General features: G+C 38.2%; 2 protein-coding genes across 3 annotated transcripts; both read left to right on the forward strand.

The window, feature by feature from the left end:
• The first annotated feature begins 545 nt into the window (after positions 1 to 545).
• Positions 546 to 10,537, forward strand: LOC144022905 (neuronal acetylcholine receptor subunit alpha-7-like). Of its 2 annotated transcripts, none has more exons than XM_077528101.1 (10): positions 546 to 685; positions 2,976 to 3,115; positions 4,491 to 4,535; positions 4,737 to 4,846; positions 4,987 to 5,066; positions 5,292 to 5,459; positions 6,946 to 7,140; positions 9,213 to 9,299; positions 9,375 to 9,484; positions 9,561 to 10,537. In XM_077528101.1, the coding sequence occupies exons 1-10, from the start codon at positions 634 to 636 to the stop codon at positions 10,374 to 10,376; spliced, it is 1,803 nt and encodes a 600-aa protein (XP_077384227.1). In that variant the 5' UTR covers positions 546 to 633; the 3' UTR covers positions 10,377 to 10,537. The 2 variants fall into 2 exon arrangements, with proteins under 2 accessions (XP_077384227.1, XP_077384228.1); XM_077528102.1 differs by having other exon boundaries at positions 4,740 to 4,846.
• A 2,586-nt stretch (positions 10,538 to 13,123) lies between these two features.
• On the forward strand, positions 13,124 to 17,410 carry LOC144022907 (uncharacterized). Its single transcript, XM_077528103.1, has 6 exons — positions 13,124 to 13,652; positions 13,980 to 14,073; positions 14,160 to 14,272; positions 15,530 to 15,584; positions 16,547 to 16,648; positions 16,727 to 17,410. Exons 1-6 carry the CDS (start codon positions 13,630 to 13,632, stop codon positions 17,303 to 17,305), a joined length of 966 nt encoding a protein of 321 aa, XP_077384229.1. The 5' UTR covers positions 13,124 to 13,629; the 3' UTR covers positions 17,306 to 17,410.
• Positions 17,411 to 17,932: the final 522 nt, after the last annotated feature.

Consider the following 17,932-nt stretch of genomic DNA (forward strand, 5'->3'; position numbering starts at 1 on the left):
CAGACTTATGTGAACCTCTCGGAGTCCCGCAAACCTGTAGTGCCTGCCTAGTGAAAAGTGTCTAATTATTATTTTTATTTTTTTTAACTTGCTGTAATATCCAATAGGTGTCAGTATTGCTCTACTGTGAACTGCACAGGTTAAAGATACCAGATGAATTCGAGTAGCCTACTGCACTGTAAACTGCCAGTGATTTTGTGACCTGTTGTGGTTTTGTTTCTTCATAGAATACTCTACGATTATAGCCTCTTAACGAGGGGAGAAAAAGGCTGACGGGCCTATTGAACTATTATGGGAAATGATGAACTTCCTTAACAAAGCTACAGACTAAAAAAAAAAAAAAAAAAAAAAAAAAGTGCCAAATGAATGTTGTATATTGTCAACGTAAGGCACACTACAGGTAAAATAGAACATCCCTCTAGTGTTTGTTTCACTCCATCTCTCTCTCACCCACCCTCTCTCTCTCTCTCTCTCTCTCTCTCTCTCTCTCATCTCCTCCTCCTCACCTCATCTCCTGCTTCTTCCCTCGCTCCGCTGCTGTTCATTTCACACTCAACCTCTCCTCACATCTGGATCTATCCATCATCTTCTACCACTCTTTCTCCGTGCATACAAGAGGGGAATGCACTCAGCATGTTGCAGGCTGCGGCACTTTGGCTTTTGACACTTGCCACCCAGCTGCCCGGTGAGTGACTTTGACTAGCCTGGCCTCTTAACAAGTGTGGTTTTGTTTGTATTTGTGCGAGTGTGACCGTGCATGTTTTGTTTTGCTCTTCAAGAAGCTGCTTTGTAATGACAGCTGTCATGCCTGAGATGTATTCATCTCATTATTGCTTAGCAATGCATGAGAGTAATGATGTAACCATGTTGCAATAAAGAGACAGTGATTACAGGTCATTAAATGTTACTTAAAATGGCTTGACCCATTGGACTCTTGCAGTATAGCCATAATCAACAGCTTAATACTCTGCTAAATGCTATATGCTAGTTATTAAAAAGCAAAAACAAACAATACCCATGTTTAGATGCCATTTTTCATGATAAAAAAAAAAAAGACACCAAGATGAATTGTTTCATAACATTTTCCATCATTAATGTGTGACCTGTACAACTCAAATGAGAAAAAAAAAAAAAAAAAAAAAAAAAACCTTATCAAGGGAGGAAGTAAAAATAAACAAAAGCCGACCAGAACATCTGAACTTTATTTGGGGTTAATCAGAGGTACTTTAAAGAGTGGCAGTTGTGTGCTGACTCTCATTTAATATGAATATGGTTTGTTAATACTAATCACAGCCACACCCCATTTAGAAGAGGGTGTGCACACTTTTGCAAACATATTATCTCAGTTGTTTGTTTGTTTGTTTGTTTGTTTGTTTTTTACTTCCCCAACTAAGTTGTACAGGTTAGGTCAATACAATTTTGAAATTATTTATCTTGGTATAATTTTTTTTAATCAAAAGAGGGGTGTGTAGACTTTTTATATCCACTGTATGGCCTGTTATGTTTTATAATAAACAATTCTCAAACAGTACTTGTGCTAGTTTGACTCTTCTATTGTTTTTTGTCTATACCTCACTATACTGTAACCATAGCAACAATTGGGATGTCAGGAAGTGAAGTGGATGTTTAAGTCATCCTTTACCCTCAAGGGACATTCAGCTACCAAATATGAAAATAAACATGACATCAAACAAAATGCAATACAATACCCAAAAGCCATAATAAATGTAAATTACAGCACCTGCAATGAAGATAAATAAGTATATTCATTACATTATTAAATTATTATTATTTTTTAAAAGTTCTCAACACACAGCAACAGTGTTAATTTGACACATAACTAATCTTTTGCATCATAGATTCCCAAACTGTGTGGATATGAAGTGTAATGGAATACCAATTAAACTTTTTTTTTGTGATATATTTTTTAATCACCGACACAAAATAAAAAAAATAAAAAAAATAAAAAAAAACACTTGTGTATAACTATTTAGCAACATGGGCAAAATTTGAGTTCAATTTTCAGGTTTTTATAATGGCTTTATTGGCAATAATCTGCTTTGTTTATACTTCTTTTTTTTTTTTTAAAGATTTGTGCAGATAAGAGAGTGTTTGCCAACTTTGTCATCAGGTTAAAAATGGGGTGTGTGGCTTAAAAAATTTGAGGAAGTTTGCCAGTGACCCAAGTGTGACCCATGGGCCACATACTGTACATAATCGACATTATCAAGAATATTTGTTGCTTGCTTTCACTTCACTGTTTCCCCCTAAAATTGAATGATTAAAATTTACAAGTCAAGAGGGGTAAATTTGTTTTGGTCATTTTTGCAGTGTGAGTAATTTAAAGTTTTATGACTGCAATAAAATGTAGCGGGTTTCAATCTTGGTGGTTTATAAGGCAGTGATTCCTTCTTCTGGATACTAGTTTTTTACTTTTACTTCGTGCATCTTTATTTCAACTTCTAAAGATATTCTGGGCTGCTTCTGACTTTGTGGAACGCTATGAGGTCAATCTTTTTTCTGTTCCAAGAGTTAACTGGTGCAGGGATGACATATAGTCGACCAGTTCTTTTGTCCATATGCAAAGTGTACCGTGGCTCTTAAATGATCGTTGTGTCCACATCAGTGTAATTACCCTCTTGAGAAATCACCCAATCGAAGCCTCCTCATCTGGAGTTATGGTCCGCGGAGTGAAAGCTCATATTCCAGTGAATGCTGTGTGACCCGGTTATCTCCACGTTTAACAGCCGCACTTTCCGCGCCTGAAACGAAGCGGCCATCTTTACAACAAGCAGGAACAGCTTGTGTGTCGGCCGGTGATCAATCAGGGATTGTAATTGATTAGAAGTAGCGAGGTTCTATTAGTCTTTTGCGTTCTTCTGACACAGCGTTCTCTTGTTCATGGTTCTCCTCTCCTCTTTTGTCCTTTCCAAATTCTCCATCTGTACTTGTCTCCCTTCTGTGGACCCACAAAGAGACAACGCAGGGTCCCCATCAACGTTTTTTGCTCAGGGAGCTGCTGAGAGATTATAATCCCATGGAGAGGCCCGTGGCCAATGACTCCCACAGCCTCACCGTCCACTTCTCCATCACTCTAATGCAAGTCATGGATGTGGTAGGCAAATCCACACAAACAGCACAACACAAATCATGTCCAGTTAAATACTATCCAGTTAAAGACTTCATCTGACATGCAAAAAACTTCCATGAGTGTTATTTTCCATTGTCCAGTATTGTCCAGTTCACCCAAATCACTCGGTGAGGCAGGCCTGAACTCCACTTTAAAAAACACAGACTATTGATCTAGACCAAAATCTGCATTCCTGTGAAATATGTACATATGATATGATACTGCATATGTTCATACACATGGCTCTATTTATCATCATCAGTCATTTAGGTCAAGATTGGTTCATTCAGAAATCAGGGAACCTCTGCATGGAGTGACTTGTCTGCACTGAGAGAAAAGGGGGTGAATAATTTCATACACCCTACTTTTCAATTATTTACAGTATTTGTTAAAAAAAAAAAAAAGGTTTAAAAAATACCGTATAGATCTTGTTCCACTTCACGATTGTGAGTGTTGATTCTTTTATTATAACAATTTTATGTCTTTGTTTGAAGCCTGAAATGTGGCAAAAAGCAAAAAGTTCTAGGGGCTAATACTTTCGCAAGGCACTGTATATATTCCTTATCATATCATCTACCTCAATGATAAGTAAAAATCAATAAATTAATAATAATAATAATAATAATAATAATAATAATAATAATAATAATAATAATAATAATAATAATAATAATAATTTATGTTCATTTTTTTATAATTATAGGTCTATACAGATTTTATTTAAAAAAAAACTAAGAACGAAATTAAAGTACTTATGTCATCATCATAATATTATATCATCTTTATTTTTATAGTCTAGTATTCATACTATTTATTTAAAATTAAAGAAAGTTTTAAAAGTAAAGTACACTGATACAAATAAGTGTTACAATAAAATAAACAAAGTAACTATTATTGTAATAATTTAAATTATTGTCATAATAAAATCTCCCCTATTTTGAAAAATATGATATGAGGTGACTTAGGCCCTGTTTCTTTTTTGTCAATATGCAACTTGCCATGGTTTTCCCTCTCTGGGACTTCTCTCGCAGGGACACTCCTGTCTTTTTCCTTCAAACGTTTCCTTTGATGGCATTTTCTTGTTAAGACGTGCTACCTGATGGTGACGAAATATAGAGAATTATAATTTTACAGGATGCACTCTTACTTTTAGTTCAACTTCATAATAGCTTTGTTTACACCAGCTACTCTAATTAAAGTTATCAATAACCAACAACTGTACAATGGTACCCAGTAGGCCCCACCAAGGTTGAACAATTCTTTAATAAAAGTGTCTGGAATGTGTCTATTAAATATGAATTAATCAATTCACAGATTAAATTGTTTGTTTGTTTTTCCATGTACTGTTGCATTTTTCAAGGATGAAAAGAACCAGATCCTCACCACAAATATCTGGCTGCAGATGGTGAGTGATTAATTAATAATCTGTTATTATAGCTGTTTATAAATAGACAAGCCCACATAGCAACAGATGGCAAGAATAGGTGCAACAGAAATGCAGAATTGAATAATTTAATACACATGGCTGCTGTATAATTTATGCTTGTTATGCTGAGCTGAGCACCAGATTAATCGTCAATAAAATGTATATTGGTGCCCCTCCCAGCAGTGGTATGATCACTACTTGCAGTGGAATCAGTCCGAGTACCCTGGAGTTAAAAACCTTCGCTTCACTGCGGATCAAGTATGGACGCCTGACATATTGCTTTATAATAGGTACGGTATGTCACTCACACTCACACTGCTTTGCGTTCTGTAATGTCGGTTGAGCATCAACAATGGAATCTGTTTCCATATGTCTCGAAAGTGATGAATACACACACACACACACACTCATCATTGTCACTCTACTGCAGTGCTCACGACAAGTTTGATGGCACCTTTAAGACCAACGTGCTGGTAAACTCCAGTGGTTTCTGTGAGTATTTACCTCCAGGTGAGTTGCCATTATTTATTTATTTATTATTATTTTGTTATGTTTATTTTTATATTCTATATATTTTAGATATTTTGTATTTATTTTTTTTATTTTTGTAAAGCACTTTTAATTTTTTATTTTTATTTTTTTGATAAGGTGCGATATAAATAAAGTTGACTTGACTATTTGAAAAATGCCACTGTAATGCCACTGGAACACTGACACTCCTCTTTTGTTTGTAAGGAATTTTTATCAGCACCTGTAACGTGGACGTGCGCTGGTTTCCCTTTGATATTCAGCGATGCGAGCTGAAGTTTGGCTCCTGGACATTTGACGGCTGGCTGCTGGACATCCAGATGAAGGAGGCAGATGTGTCGGGATACATGCCCAATGGAGAGTGGGACTTACTGGGTGAGGCTGACTGTTTATATCCTGGATGGATTAAAAAACAAAAAACAAAAAACAAACAAAAAACATAGAAAACAAAAAAAAACATGTTTGGTAACAGAAGTGGGTGTTCAAAATGAACCTTTCATGCCTCATTAAGAGTTGTTGTTGTGAGTTACCGTAGTGTGCAAAAGTCTTGGGGCATTAATTCCGTTGTTGTTTTTATATTATAAAACAGCAAAGAATATTTTCGCATCAGTTATCTTGATGTTAAGAAACGGATGCGGTTGGACTATGGCAGATGTGCATTGCAATATAACATCTTAGTTTGCACAGTACTGTATGATTATTAGGAAATACAATTATTATACAAACCTGGTGAAAAATATGTTTGGAACAAATAAGATATATTGCATTTGCAGTTTGAATGCATGTTAGTTAACAGCAATAAACTACTTGCATTGATCACAAATTAAAATATTACTGGAATGTGCCTCATTATTTAAATGGAATGGATAATTTGAAGTGCATGTTTGTAGAGGAAGTATCCCACTGGACATCCTCCACTTTTTCACGATACAATATATACAGTATATTTGCACCAAGAAAGTTGCTCCCCCATGAGAAATTTTTCCCCATCTAATTTATATTCTAAAATTTGTTATTAGCTCTCCTGCAGCTCATAATGTAACAACCTACACAGGAGGGCCTTGGTTTTGCTTCAGTTCCTATGGTGACGACGTAACCTGAATTTCAACATAAATCAGAACGCACCGTAGTCTATCACTTAACAACAGTGTTAAGAGAAAAATTGTTAATCCTTTGTAGGCAAAAAAAAAAGCACTCTGAGAAAACCAAGAGATACAATTGAATTAAAACTTACATGAGAGACGACAGTCAAAATGCACCTGATGGCGCTAAAGGCAGCCGCACACAAGGTGATGCTTGATGACAGATGGCCACTCACCCCCACACTTTGGGCGAATTAGCATGAGGACTCCTTGCGATGTGAACTGTGCAAGATTGTACCGTCTTCTCCTCCTCATACAATACGTATTGTATCACTTTTTTAATCCATAAAAAGATGGAGCGTCAGTAAAGGAAGACGACGGTTGCAACAGAAAGAGGAGATGGGAAAGAATAAAGGTAAACCGGTGTAACCGGTGTGGTACGTACCCATGATGCTCGCATATATATTTATCAAAAGCTTCACTATTTCATCCACAGATGAAATTATAAATACGGTTAAGTACTCTTATGACTTGGTGGCCGACTGTGTCCAGGTACTCGTTTATAACCTGGAAAAGAATTTTTCGCCTGGCTTCGATTGGCTATATTTTGTGGCATCGCCACATTGTGCAACTGTGATTTATGTTTTGAATCTTTGTTAAACCAGTGGCCAACTTCTAGAATCACATACAAGAACCATCATAAACTGAGGAGCACTTCCACAGTATTGTTTTGTTTCATTGTCCTACTCTCATCATCTGTGTCCCTATTTCTTCCTCAGAGGTGCCCGGCGCTCGCCATGAGGTTTTCTACGAGTGTTGCGCAGAACCTTACCCGGATGTGACCTTCGTGGTCACCCTACGCCGACGGACCCTCTACTACGCTCTCAACCTTCTCATTCCCTGCGTGCTCCTCTCGTCCATGACGCTGCTGGTCTTCCTGCTCCCGGCCAACTCTGGGGAGAAGATCAGCTTGGGTGAGGAGACGCGAATATGAGAAAGCGCGTTTGGGATACAAGTTGAAATACGCGCGCGCCCGTCTGCATATTCAACACTCTAGTGGTTCTTCTGCAGTCTCGCTCTGTCAACATGACGGGGAATATTTTCTGTCAAGCTTCGGAGACGCTATAGGAAGAATTGCGATGGGACTGAGTGGGAGAGCAAGAACAGACAAGAGGAAAGATGAGAGTGGGGAAAAAAGGAAGGAGTGTTGTCAGTATGTTAGCAGAATTTAAAAAATCAAGCACAGAATACCAAGTACAGTTGAGTGGTGCCTCTAAGTTCAACGCCAAGACATTGGTGTCACTTTGATTTGAATGACTCTCAAAACAGAATTTCATACATAACACATAAAACAATCTACCTTTTGATCACAAGCGATAAGCATACAGCAGCTATAGCTCATATGCCATTGTGGAGTGAACATTTTCGACACTAACGAACATTGATTTCACGTGCGGGTTCGTTCAAGGTCTCTCGTCTTCTTTCTTGTCACAAGGAAATTTTGAACATGTTAAAAATGTCAAAAGACCATTAAGACTGTTTAGAGAACCATTAAGACTGTTGAGAGAAAGTGTTTCCTAAACCTTCTTAAACAGTCTTAACGGTTTTCGACACAGAGAACAGTAAGTCTAAACAGTAAGACTGTTTAGAGAACCCTTAAGACTGTTTAGAGAAAGTGTTACCCAAACATTCTCTAAACAGTCTTAATGGTTCTCTAAACAAACTGTTTAAAGAACCATTAAGACTCTTTAGAGAAAGTGTTTCCTAAACCTTCTTAAAGAGTCTTAACAGTTCTCTACACAGAGAACAATAAGTCGAAACAGTAAGACTGTTTAGAGAAACCTTAAGACTGTTTAGAGAAAGTATTACGCAAACATTCTCTAAACAGTCTTAATGGTTCTCTAAACAAACTGTTTAAAGAACCATTAAGACTCTTTAGAGAAAGTGTTTCCTAAACCTTCTTAAACAGTCTTAACAGTTCTCTACACAGAGAACAATAAGTCGAAACAGTAAGACTGTTTAGAGAAACCTTAAGACTGTTTAGAGAAAGTATTACGCAAACATTCTCTAAACAGTCTTAATGGTTCTCTAAACAAACTATTAAAAGAACCATTAAGACTCTTTAGAGAAAGTGTTTCCTAAACCTTCTTAAACAGTCTTAACGGTTTTCTACACAGAGAACAATAAGTCGAAACAGTAAGACTGTTTAGAGAAGGTGTTATCTAAACATGCTCTAAACAGTCTTAACGGTTCTCTACACAGAGAAGGTTGAGGAAATACTTTCTCTAAACAGTCTTAATGGTTCCATGAACAGTCTTTCTGTTTAGAAAACCATTAAGACTGTTTCGAAAAAGTGTTTCCGAACGTTCTCCAAACAGTCTTAATGGTTTACTAAACAGAACATTTAGAAAACGAGTCAAGCCAGTCTTAAAAGATCCGAATCAAAAGACTTTTGTTCACGAAAAAGCTGCATTACCAGCTAAGAGTCCTATCAAGCAAATGGCAATAGAACAAAAACAGGAAGTAGAAGCTAAGCTAACTAAAAACAAACAGTAATGGTGTTTGCAGTATTAGTGCCAAAACACGTTACAAAGTCTCACATTCACATATCAATCAATGGGCAGTGCAATGCACACTGGGAGCAGACTACAGTTCACTGTCTTCACCAAGGACACTTAAGTTTCTATTCAACGGAATTGAGCCACGGCCACCCGAAAACCAGCTTAACAGAAGTGACACTTCTGCTATATTCATCCACATGACATTTGTCTCCAGAGTTTCAACTATCAGTACACAAGCAATAAAAAGCGAATTTTCCATAACATGCTCCCTTAAATACGTCAGCTTATTTCACAGAAACTGCTGCAACAAGTCAAAAATGCTGAACACATGCAGAGTTCATCCTTTGACACTTTTCTGAAATGAAGTCGAGGGAGGTGTGCTGTCAGCTCATCCGACATGATAAAGGTTTCAACTCCTACTTGAAGGAACGCGTCTACATTGACTCTTCTATTTAAAGATGATTATTTTTATCTCATTTTTCCAGGCATTACCGTTCTACTTTCTCTGACAGTCTTCATGTTGATGGTTGCTGAGATCATGCCCGCCACTTCAGATTCTATACCACTCATAGGTGAATTTCTTTATATTTTTGTGCAGTTTGGTGTTCATAGATTTTCAGGCAAGATATTCACCATGTTTGTCTCAGGTCAGTATTTTGCCAGCACCATGGTGATTGTTGGGATGTCCGTGGTGGCTACGGTCATTGTCCTTCAGTTCCATCACCACAACCCCAACAATGGACAAATTCCACATTGGGTGAGTTGGATCCTTCATGTTGTTACCTCTGCCAAGGAAGAAAGTGCTCGCTTATTCTTTTGTCGTTGTTTGACAGGTCAACCTGATTCTGCTGCAGTGGGTCCCTTGGTTTCTCCGGATGAAACGTCCAGGTGAGGGAGCCGAACAAGATCTTCACAACAGCCAAGCAGACGCTCAGAGCAAGACCCTGTCCTCACCCGCCACCACCACCACCACCACCCAGCTGACCTCCATCCTCCCCCAGAGCCTCGCCTCCCTGAGAGCCAGCCTGGCTCAGCTCCACCACTCGCCAGCAAACGGGTGCATCTCCCAAGCCATCATTCTCCCGCATCCCATCCGCAGAGATCCCGGCCCCAATCTGCATCCTCAACCCAACGGTCATCTGCCCTATATGGGGTTCCAGGCCTTTTCGTCCACAGCAGAAGTGGAAGCTCCGAGTCACAGTCAAATGAGAGGATCCTTCGGAGCAGCAGGCGAAGATGGAGAAGGATCAGACGGAGGGGGAGATATGCCGAGTCATCAACACCTTTCATCTGGCAAATCGCAGGAAACGCCATTGTTGCTAAGCCCTGAGTCGACAACAGGGCCGTGTGGATTAGAAGCTGGGACGGGCTCAGGGAGGGATGCCACCTCCAACGCCCACAGTGGTCTCAGTGGAAGCAGGGCAGTGGACAACCAGCTTCAGGCGCTTCTCACAGAAGTGCAGTTCTTGGTCGAACGGGTCCGCGAGCAGGACCGGCAGCTCAGTCTGGCCGAGCAGTGGCAGTTCGCCGCGGCCGTCATCGACCGCCTTTGTCTGGTCGGATTCAGCGTCTTCAACATCATCTGCACCATCGCCATTCTCATGGCCGCGCCCAACTTTGGAGAAGCTCTGGCCAAAGACTTCCTCTGAGAGGCAACCGGACGGACTGGAGGAAGGAATCTTTGCAAGCACAACTGCCATTCATGTTTTTTTTGTTTTGTTTTAAATGCAAAGTAAAATGTGTGTGTCCAGGTACACATCATGTTGCAGATTGTATGCATGTACATGACATCCAAGCACATCAATATTTTTTTCCCATAGCCTATTAAAACAAACTGTTCACACGATAAATTTAGAGATTGGTGGTTTTTGATAAGAATTATGTCTTGCTATAAGTGGCATATATGCTTGACTAAGTTTTTATCAGAGCTTTCTCTACATAAATTACGTTTTTAATTCATCTAACAGCTCTTTGAATGTCATCCATTTAAAAAAGGAACCCCTGAATGCGAGCCAATTTCGAGCATTCTGACTGATCTTTCAAGGTGCACATTGTTTCATGACTATGTAAACATAGAAACTATCAAATGAAATATTTGGCAGTCCACCACAAAAAAAGTTCGTTTAAATCTTATTCCTTCTTTTCTGTGCCTTTTTTTTTTTATTTATTTTTATTTTTTTTAGTAATCAGCATTTCGTGTTGGTTTCATCAAAATCACCAATTTTGAACCAAAAATAGCTGAAAACAAGCTTTTTGTGAAAATATATGTTTTATGGCAACAGTGGCTTTTATACTACTATTACTACTACTAATAACAATTCTCTTTTTTTTATGTTGCCCAGTCACAACGTGCAAGAAACGTATTTCTTAAGCTCCGCCATGTTTTTATGAGTAAGCGTTGCTTTTATAACCCAAACTCATCCAAAAAAGATAAATTGCTGCCATCTGCTCACCATAGTCAGTTTTTTTCAGCTAATTTTGAAACCACAGCTGCCCAAGACTTTTCTCCGCCCATTGCAATCCAAAATAAATAAATAAACACAATTGACGGCAATTGACAATGATGCCGCTCCTCATTAGTGTTCTCGTTGACGCCAATTGCTGTCGAAAGCTCTCAAAGAGATAACAAAACTACAAAATTAATTGTACAGCATCTATAAATTGTTTATTGAACTAATACTTTTTAATTTTATTATTCGCAATTCACACATTTTTATTGGCCATGACTGAAGTCAGCTGTGACCTCACTTTCAGTGGCGCAGCCCTCCTTCGTTAGATCCGCTGGCCTTTTACCAACATCGGGTCTAACCTGCCTCTGCGTTGCACGATGTGCACGCAGAATTTATATGCTAGTCATAAAAATAGAGCAATATGTGTCTGTGAACGCTTCAGGAGCTTCCTGGAAGAGCGAGACGAAGTGGCTGAGGACAAGGAAGTCTGGGCTTCTCTGACATAGAGAAAATAATCCCCTTATTAAGATATTTTAGATCACTTTGTAGAATAAACACAACATTGGGAAAAACATCCAACGGTTCATCTCCTCTGATGGAACAGTCAAAAAGATTCAGCAGGGAGTTGTTGAGAAGGGATAACTAGCCAGAGAGTGATGGTAGTGGAGGGAGTGATTAGTGGAGCATAGAGATAAGGGGGGTAAGGCAGAAATGAGACGGAGGGGATGATTGAAGACAGAGGAAGAGGAGGAGGAGGAGGAGGGCTATGCAGAGGATGCAAGAAAGTAACGAATATGCCTGAGAGAGAGGAAGGAGGGAAACATGCTGAGGAAGCAAACGGGCTTTTACAGTTTTAAATGATTGGCCATTAAAGCATTAAAGGCAGCTTGAGGGGAGTGACCCTGCCTTTGCCATGTAAACAACAAACTCAACATCAAAGCTATCATTGTTTTGTTCCAGTAACAGCTTCAAATCTGAGCATTTTGATTCTTGTAAAAGCAGAATTTGTTACAAAAGATCTCAAGCAGGTGTACCTTATGATGTGGCCACTGAGCATATAATACGATTACAGAGCAATGCATCGTTCGATGCATCAAGTGACAGTGCTGCTGAGCTGCAATTGAAACGCAGTGCAGGTCATAAATTGAAAAGACGTCAGGCACGTGCTCTTGTGAAAGCACCAGCGCACCAAACAAACTCACAAAAAACATGCCGGTGGTCTGCTATTGTACGACAAGTGTAACTGAAGATGGACACCTTAAGACATGTTGAATATCTGTCCCTGATTTAAATCAAGCCAGAATTAGAGCATAATTTGGACACTGACGTGTTTAAAAAATCGTATTTTATAATTCCTGGTTAGAAAACAGGCAATAAACCAACATATAACACCCTCATGTGTGGCAAAAGCACGACACAGTTGCTTATGCTCTTCTGTCGCTTTATTCCCACAAGTGGTGAGAGAATGTACATACATTTAAAACCTGCTATCGGCCACAGCTCACGCCCAGTCATTGGCTGCCTAAAAGCCAACCTTCATTTCCATCTACAAAGACTTCACACACATATTACAAAACAAAATAGTGGGTTGATGACACAATTGTTTGAAGTAAAGAAAAATAAATCTTTATGGTTGGTGTCTTATTTGTGCAAATGTTAAACCTGAATGAAACCTAAACATCGGCTATTGTCTTCTTCATAGGCTCTGTGGTGACAACTTGTTTTAAAAAAAACATTATAGACATTTCATCTTCCCAGGGTGTTATATCATTATGTATATGCCCTTCGACATTCATTCCAGTGATGAGGAAATTTGGCTTCCCGTTTTAAGCATGTGCTTTAATTTTGAAAGGGTATGCACGGAATTCAGCTATTAGCGCTAACGGTAACTTTACAAGAAAGGAAACGTTGGAACCACGCAACGTGTATTCCTTTTTACAACGAGGTACATTGGGCAGTGTTTACATTTTAATACTGTCCGATAATGTTAATGTAAATTCTGTCCTAATAAGTGTTGATCTAAAGGTGCTGTTCCACTTTTGATGCAACGTTAGTGTCGTGTTAAGATAACGATATGGCAAAAAAATATAATAGGCCTAGTGTTTTTTTGTTTTTTTTTAAATGTGAATATAGTTATAGAAAACTTCATTCATGATAACCCGCTAAAAAAAAATGTTGGAATTGTGCTTGATCTAACTTGAAATCTTCAAAAAAAAAAAAAAAAAAAATCTTCAGTTGTCGACGAAAGGAAAAGTGGCGTGTCAGTGACGTCACGTGGGCAGTTACTGTCGATGAAAGAGCGAAATGAAGATCAAAGTGATGAAAGAGCCTTCGCGGGTTATATCTTCTGACTTTATAGAGAGAGTACACATAATGGAAAGAACTTCACACTGCTTACAAACGCAAACAATTCAAAGACCAGCAGAAACGCGCGCAAATCGTGACTTCAAAAATGGGAAATCTCGCCTCGATCAGGTATGCAAACTTTTTAAAAAACAGACATTTGTCGATTTTGGGTGGGGAATATATAACATAAAAACGTCAAAAAATCAGCTAAGTTAATGATGTATTTATATGTTGAAGTTGAAGTTTGAAGTTTATTGAACATGTAAACATAACATATAAACATAAACAAATGGCAAGTAAAAATTAAGAGAAAGAAAGAAAATAAAAAATAAAAATCATAACAATCGTTAGAAATTGTTTACATGTCCAAAAGGAGTAGGACAATATATATCTCACAGGAGGCTATAATTTAATGTTTGCTACTAAATTCTAAAATCTATTTTTCTTTGTCCCAAGATCTTACATAAACGCTGATGCTTACAACCTGCTTGAAAAACTCATCGAGATCATGTTTTGGTCTGAGCATGAGCAACGCATGTACAATGCAGAGGTAAAGGATTTTTTAAATGATATATAATATTCTGTCTTGGTGTAGCTTCTCCACAGCATGTTTTGTGTTTGCGTTATACTATACAGAAGGCGTTCATGAGGCAATATGTACTCTTGGCCAAGGAAAATCGAGTTCCGCCATGTCTCTCGCTAAAAGACATGAAGATGTGGTTGCTGAAGAGAAGGAGCTTCCAACGAGAGTGAGTACAAAGTGGTCAAGGAATAGCCTATATACAGTGTGCCCTTGTTTATTGCGGGTTCATCTTTCGCAGCCTCGATGTTTCGCGGATTTCTTTTTACAGCATGAGTTTTGGTTTGTTTATTTTTTTCTCTATCGAATCCTACGTCCGACCGGGGACATCCGGGTATCTGTGGATTCGGCACGATCAACGGTGCATTCTGGAGATAGATAATATATGCTGTGCTGTATAACAAGTAAATAAATAAATAAATAAAAATAAATAAATACATAAATAAATAAATACATAAATAAATACAAACTTTTAATGGGAAAAAAATGACTGTAAATGAAAAAAAAACCCTAAATGATGAATGAAAAAGCATTCATAATAAATTAAAAATCATACCAAAACGAAAAAATATATAATAAAAAAATATATATAATGTGCTGTATGCTGTAATAAGTAAATAAAAAAATAACATACTTTTATTGGAAAAAAATAATGTAAATGTAAAAAGAACATGTGATGAATGAAAAAGCATTTATAAAAGTAAAAATCATACCAAAACGAAAAAATAAAACCATATATAACAAACAAAATATATATGTATATAATTAACAGGATTTTTTCTTTTTCTTTCTTTCTTTCTTTTTTTAATCATTAATGCAGATTTCCATTATCACAGGTAGTTTTTGGAACGTATTACCCGCGATAAATAAGACATTGCATTCTGGAGATAGATAATATATACTGTGCTGTATAACAAGTAAAAATAAATAAATAAATAAATAAAAACTTTTAATGGGAAAAAAAATGACTGTAAATGAAAAAAAACAAAAAAAAACCATAAATGATGAATGAAAAAGGCATTCATAAATAAACTAAAAATCATACCAAAACGAAAAAACATAATAAATTAAAAAATATACTGTGCTGTATACTGTAATAAGTAAATAAAAAAACAACAACAACATACCTTTAATGGAAAAAATAAATGTAAATGTAAAAAGAACATGTGATGAATGAAAAAGCATTTATAAAAGTAAAAATCATACCAAAACGAAAAAATAAAACCATATATAACAAACAAAAAAAATTATATATAATTAACAGGATTTTTTTTTTTTTTTTTTTAATCATTAATACAGATTTCCATTATCACAGGTAGTTTTTGGAACATTACTCGCGATAAATAAGGGAATACTGATATGATTTTTATTTATTTTTTTCCTAATTGGCTGCATGTGGAAATAACTATTTGTGTAAATCTGATAGGTACCAAGATATGCGCACGAACGTGGATGCCAGAATGTTTTATATCTTTTACGTGGTGAGTACGGAAGAATGTAAACAACACCTAAGCAGTATGGAACCACAACACTGACAATAAGATTTGGTATTGAAAAAAAAAAATTGTCACTGTGGAAAAAGCTGCAATTGGCATTGAAACAAGTATTGGCATTGTGAAATGTTTTATTGAAAAATAAAATACACACATTGAAAAAACACTTATTTTCTTTAACCATATTTTTTTGTATTATGTCTGTTTCAATGCTAATCTGTAGATTTTTTTTTTTTTTTTTTACGCTTTCTCTTTTTTTCCGAGTTTCACGTTTTTCAAGTTTGAACTCGCTGCGTTTCAGATTCACTTCTCTCTTTTTCAGTTTCAACTTATTGGCAGTGTTTTAACGTGGAGGGGCGGGCGCGGGGTTTGGGGCGGGGCTTTAACCAGGAGAACGCTTTCCAGCTTTTCCGGAGAGGAGAGAGGAGAGCGCGCCCTCTGTCTGCTAAAGGCAATACCTGAATTCCCTGTGGCATATATATTATACATATTTAGCTAGCATGCTAAGTGGTTTACTACAGAAACATTAACACAAGGTTATATATGTAGAAAAAAAAACACAGACTTACAGGCGGTTTAGGAGTTCCTGGTCAAGTTTTGTATCCACTACGAGTCTGTGACAATATGCCACAGGAAATTCAGGTATTGCCTTTCGCCGACAGAGGGCGCGCTCTCCTCTCCGGAAAAACTGGAAGGCGTTCTCCTGGTGAAAGCCCCGCCTCCCTTAATATGAAAGCAGGAAGTCACAATATCAAGAAATTAGGATATTTACACTGGAAACTAACATACTTTTCAGAAGGCAAATTCCTCCCCAACTTTAATGTGATTAATGTATATAACACAGTATATGACTTAAATAAGTGAACCTTTCTGTGATAGTTCAATGTATTGAGATGCTCTTTACTCTACTGCTTGAAATGTATCCATAAATGTATTTGACATGTGTCCAGATCTGGGCAATTTCAAGGATCTTACGCCTGAATAAGCTGCATAGAGAAGTCACCTGGGAAGTACACGAAGAGCAACGACTTTCGCGATTGCTCGAGAGGAAGGTAAGGGAAATATTTGCTGCGCCAAATGAACCGCGTGCAACAATTCCGTCACTCATTTACCATTTTTGTCTTCCGAAGGTAACACTGCAAGGCCTCCACAGGTACCTGTCAGCACTGTGGCCCCAAGCTGAACGCGACACTAAGACCTTCCTCTGCCAGCTGCGTAATGAGCTGCTAACATTGCTGGACGGCACCGAGATGACCGTGACACAAAAACTGTTTTTCTACCCGCTGTTAAACGGCAGTCTTGTGTCCCTGGTGCGGAAGACGGTCGAATCGGCTCTGCGCATCCTTCTGCAGGATCTGGAGCCACCTGCCAACGAGAGATCCATCAGCGCAACTTTGGCAGAAAGATCGATGGTTGCAAGCGAGGAGATCGGCAGGATGCTGATCACCGCCCTGACTTCGATCGCGTGCCTGAGTCCGGAATACGTCGCCCAAGACGAGCTCGTCCGCATCTGCTCCGCAGTCTCTTTGAAAATCACGCAGAGTTTGTTTCAGAAGTTTGTGCAGTGTTCTGCACACTTTCAACTGATGGACTCGGACGACACCTCGCTCAGTGCGCGGGACAGCGTCGTGAGTGCCATTGTGCAGATGGTCTACGCGACCAGTCGTCAAAACTCGTGCTTGTCTGCTGCTGTTGCACGCAGGAATTGAAAGACTACGGGCATTAATCACATGTAAAAAACGGTCGGAAAAAAAAAGAAGAAAGAACATAAAAAAGCATTTATAATAAAGTAAAAATCATACCAAAATGAAAAAAACATAATAAATGAATAATATATATATATATATATATATATATATATATATATATATATATATATATATATATATCCATACATCCATCCATTTTCTTAACCGCTTGCTCCACACAAGGGCCGCAGGGGATGCTGGAGCCTATCTCAGCTGGTTTTGGGCAGTAGGCGGGGGACACCCCGAACTGGTTGCCAGCCAATCGCAGGGCACACAGAGACGAACAACCATCCACACTCACACGCACACCTAGGGACAATTCGGAGCACCCAATTAACCTGCCATGGATGTCTTTGGAATGTGGGAGGAGACCGGAGTACCCGGAGAAGACCCACGCGGGCACGGGGAGAACATGCAAACTCCACCCAGGAAGGCCGGAGCCTGGACTCGATCTTGCGTCCTGGCAGATCTGGCAGGCGGACGTGCTAACCACAGAACCACCGTGCCGCCCTCAAAAATTAAATATTAACTTTATATATTAATATGCCTTGCAGATTCAGAATTAGAATACTATGATGATGACTGGAT

This window comes from Festucalex cinctus, chromosome 7 (genome assembly GCF_051991245.1).
Source record: "Festucalex cinctus isolate MCC-2025b chromosome 7, RoL_Fcin_1.0, whole genome shotgun sequence".
NCBI lineage: Eukaryota > Metazoa > Chordata > Actinopteri > Syngnathiformes > Syngnathidae > Festucalex > Festucalex cinctus.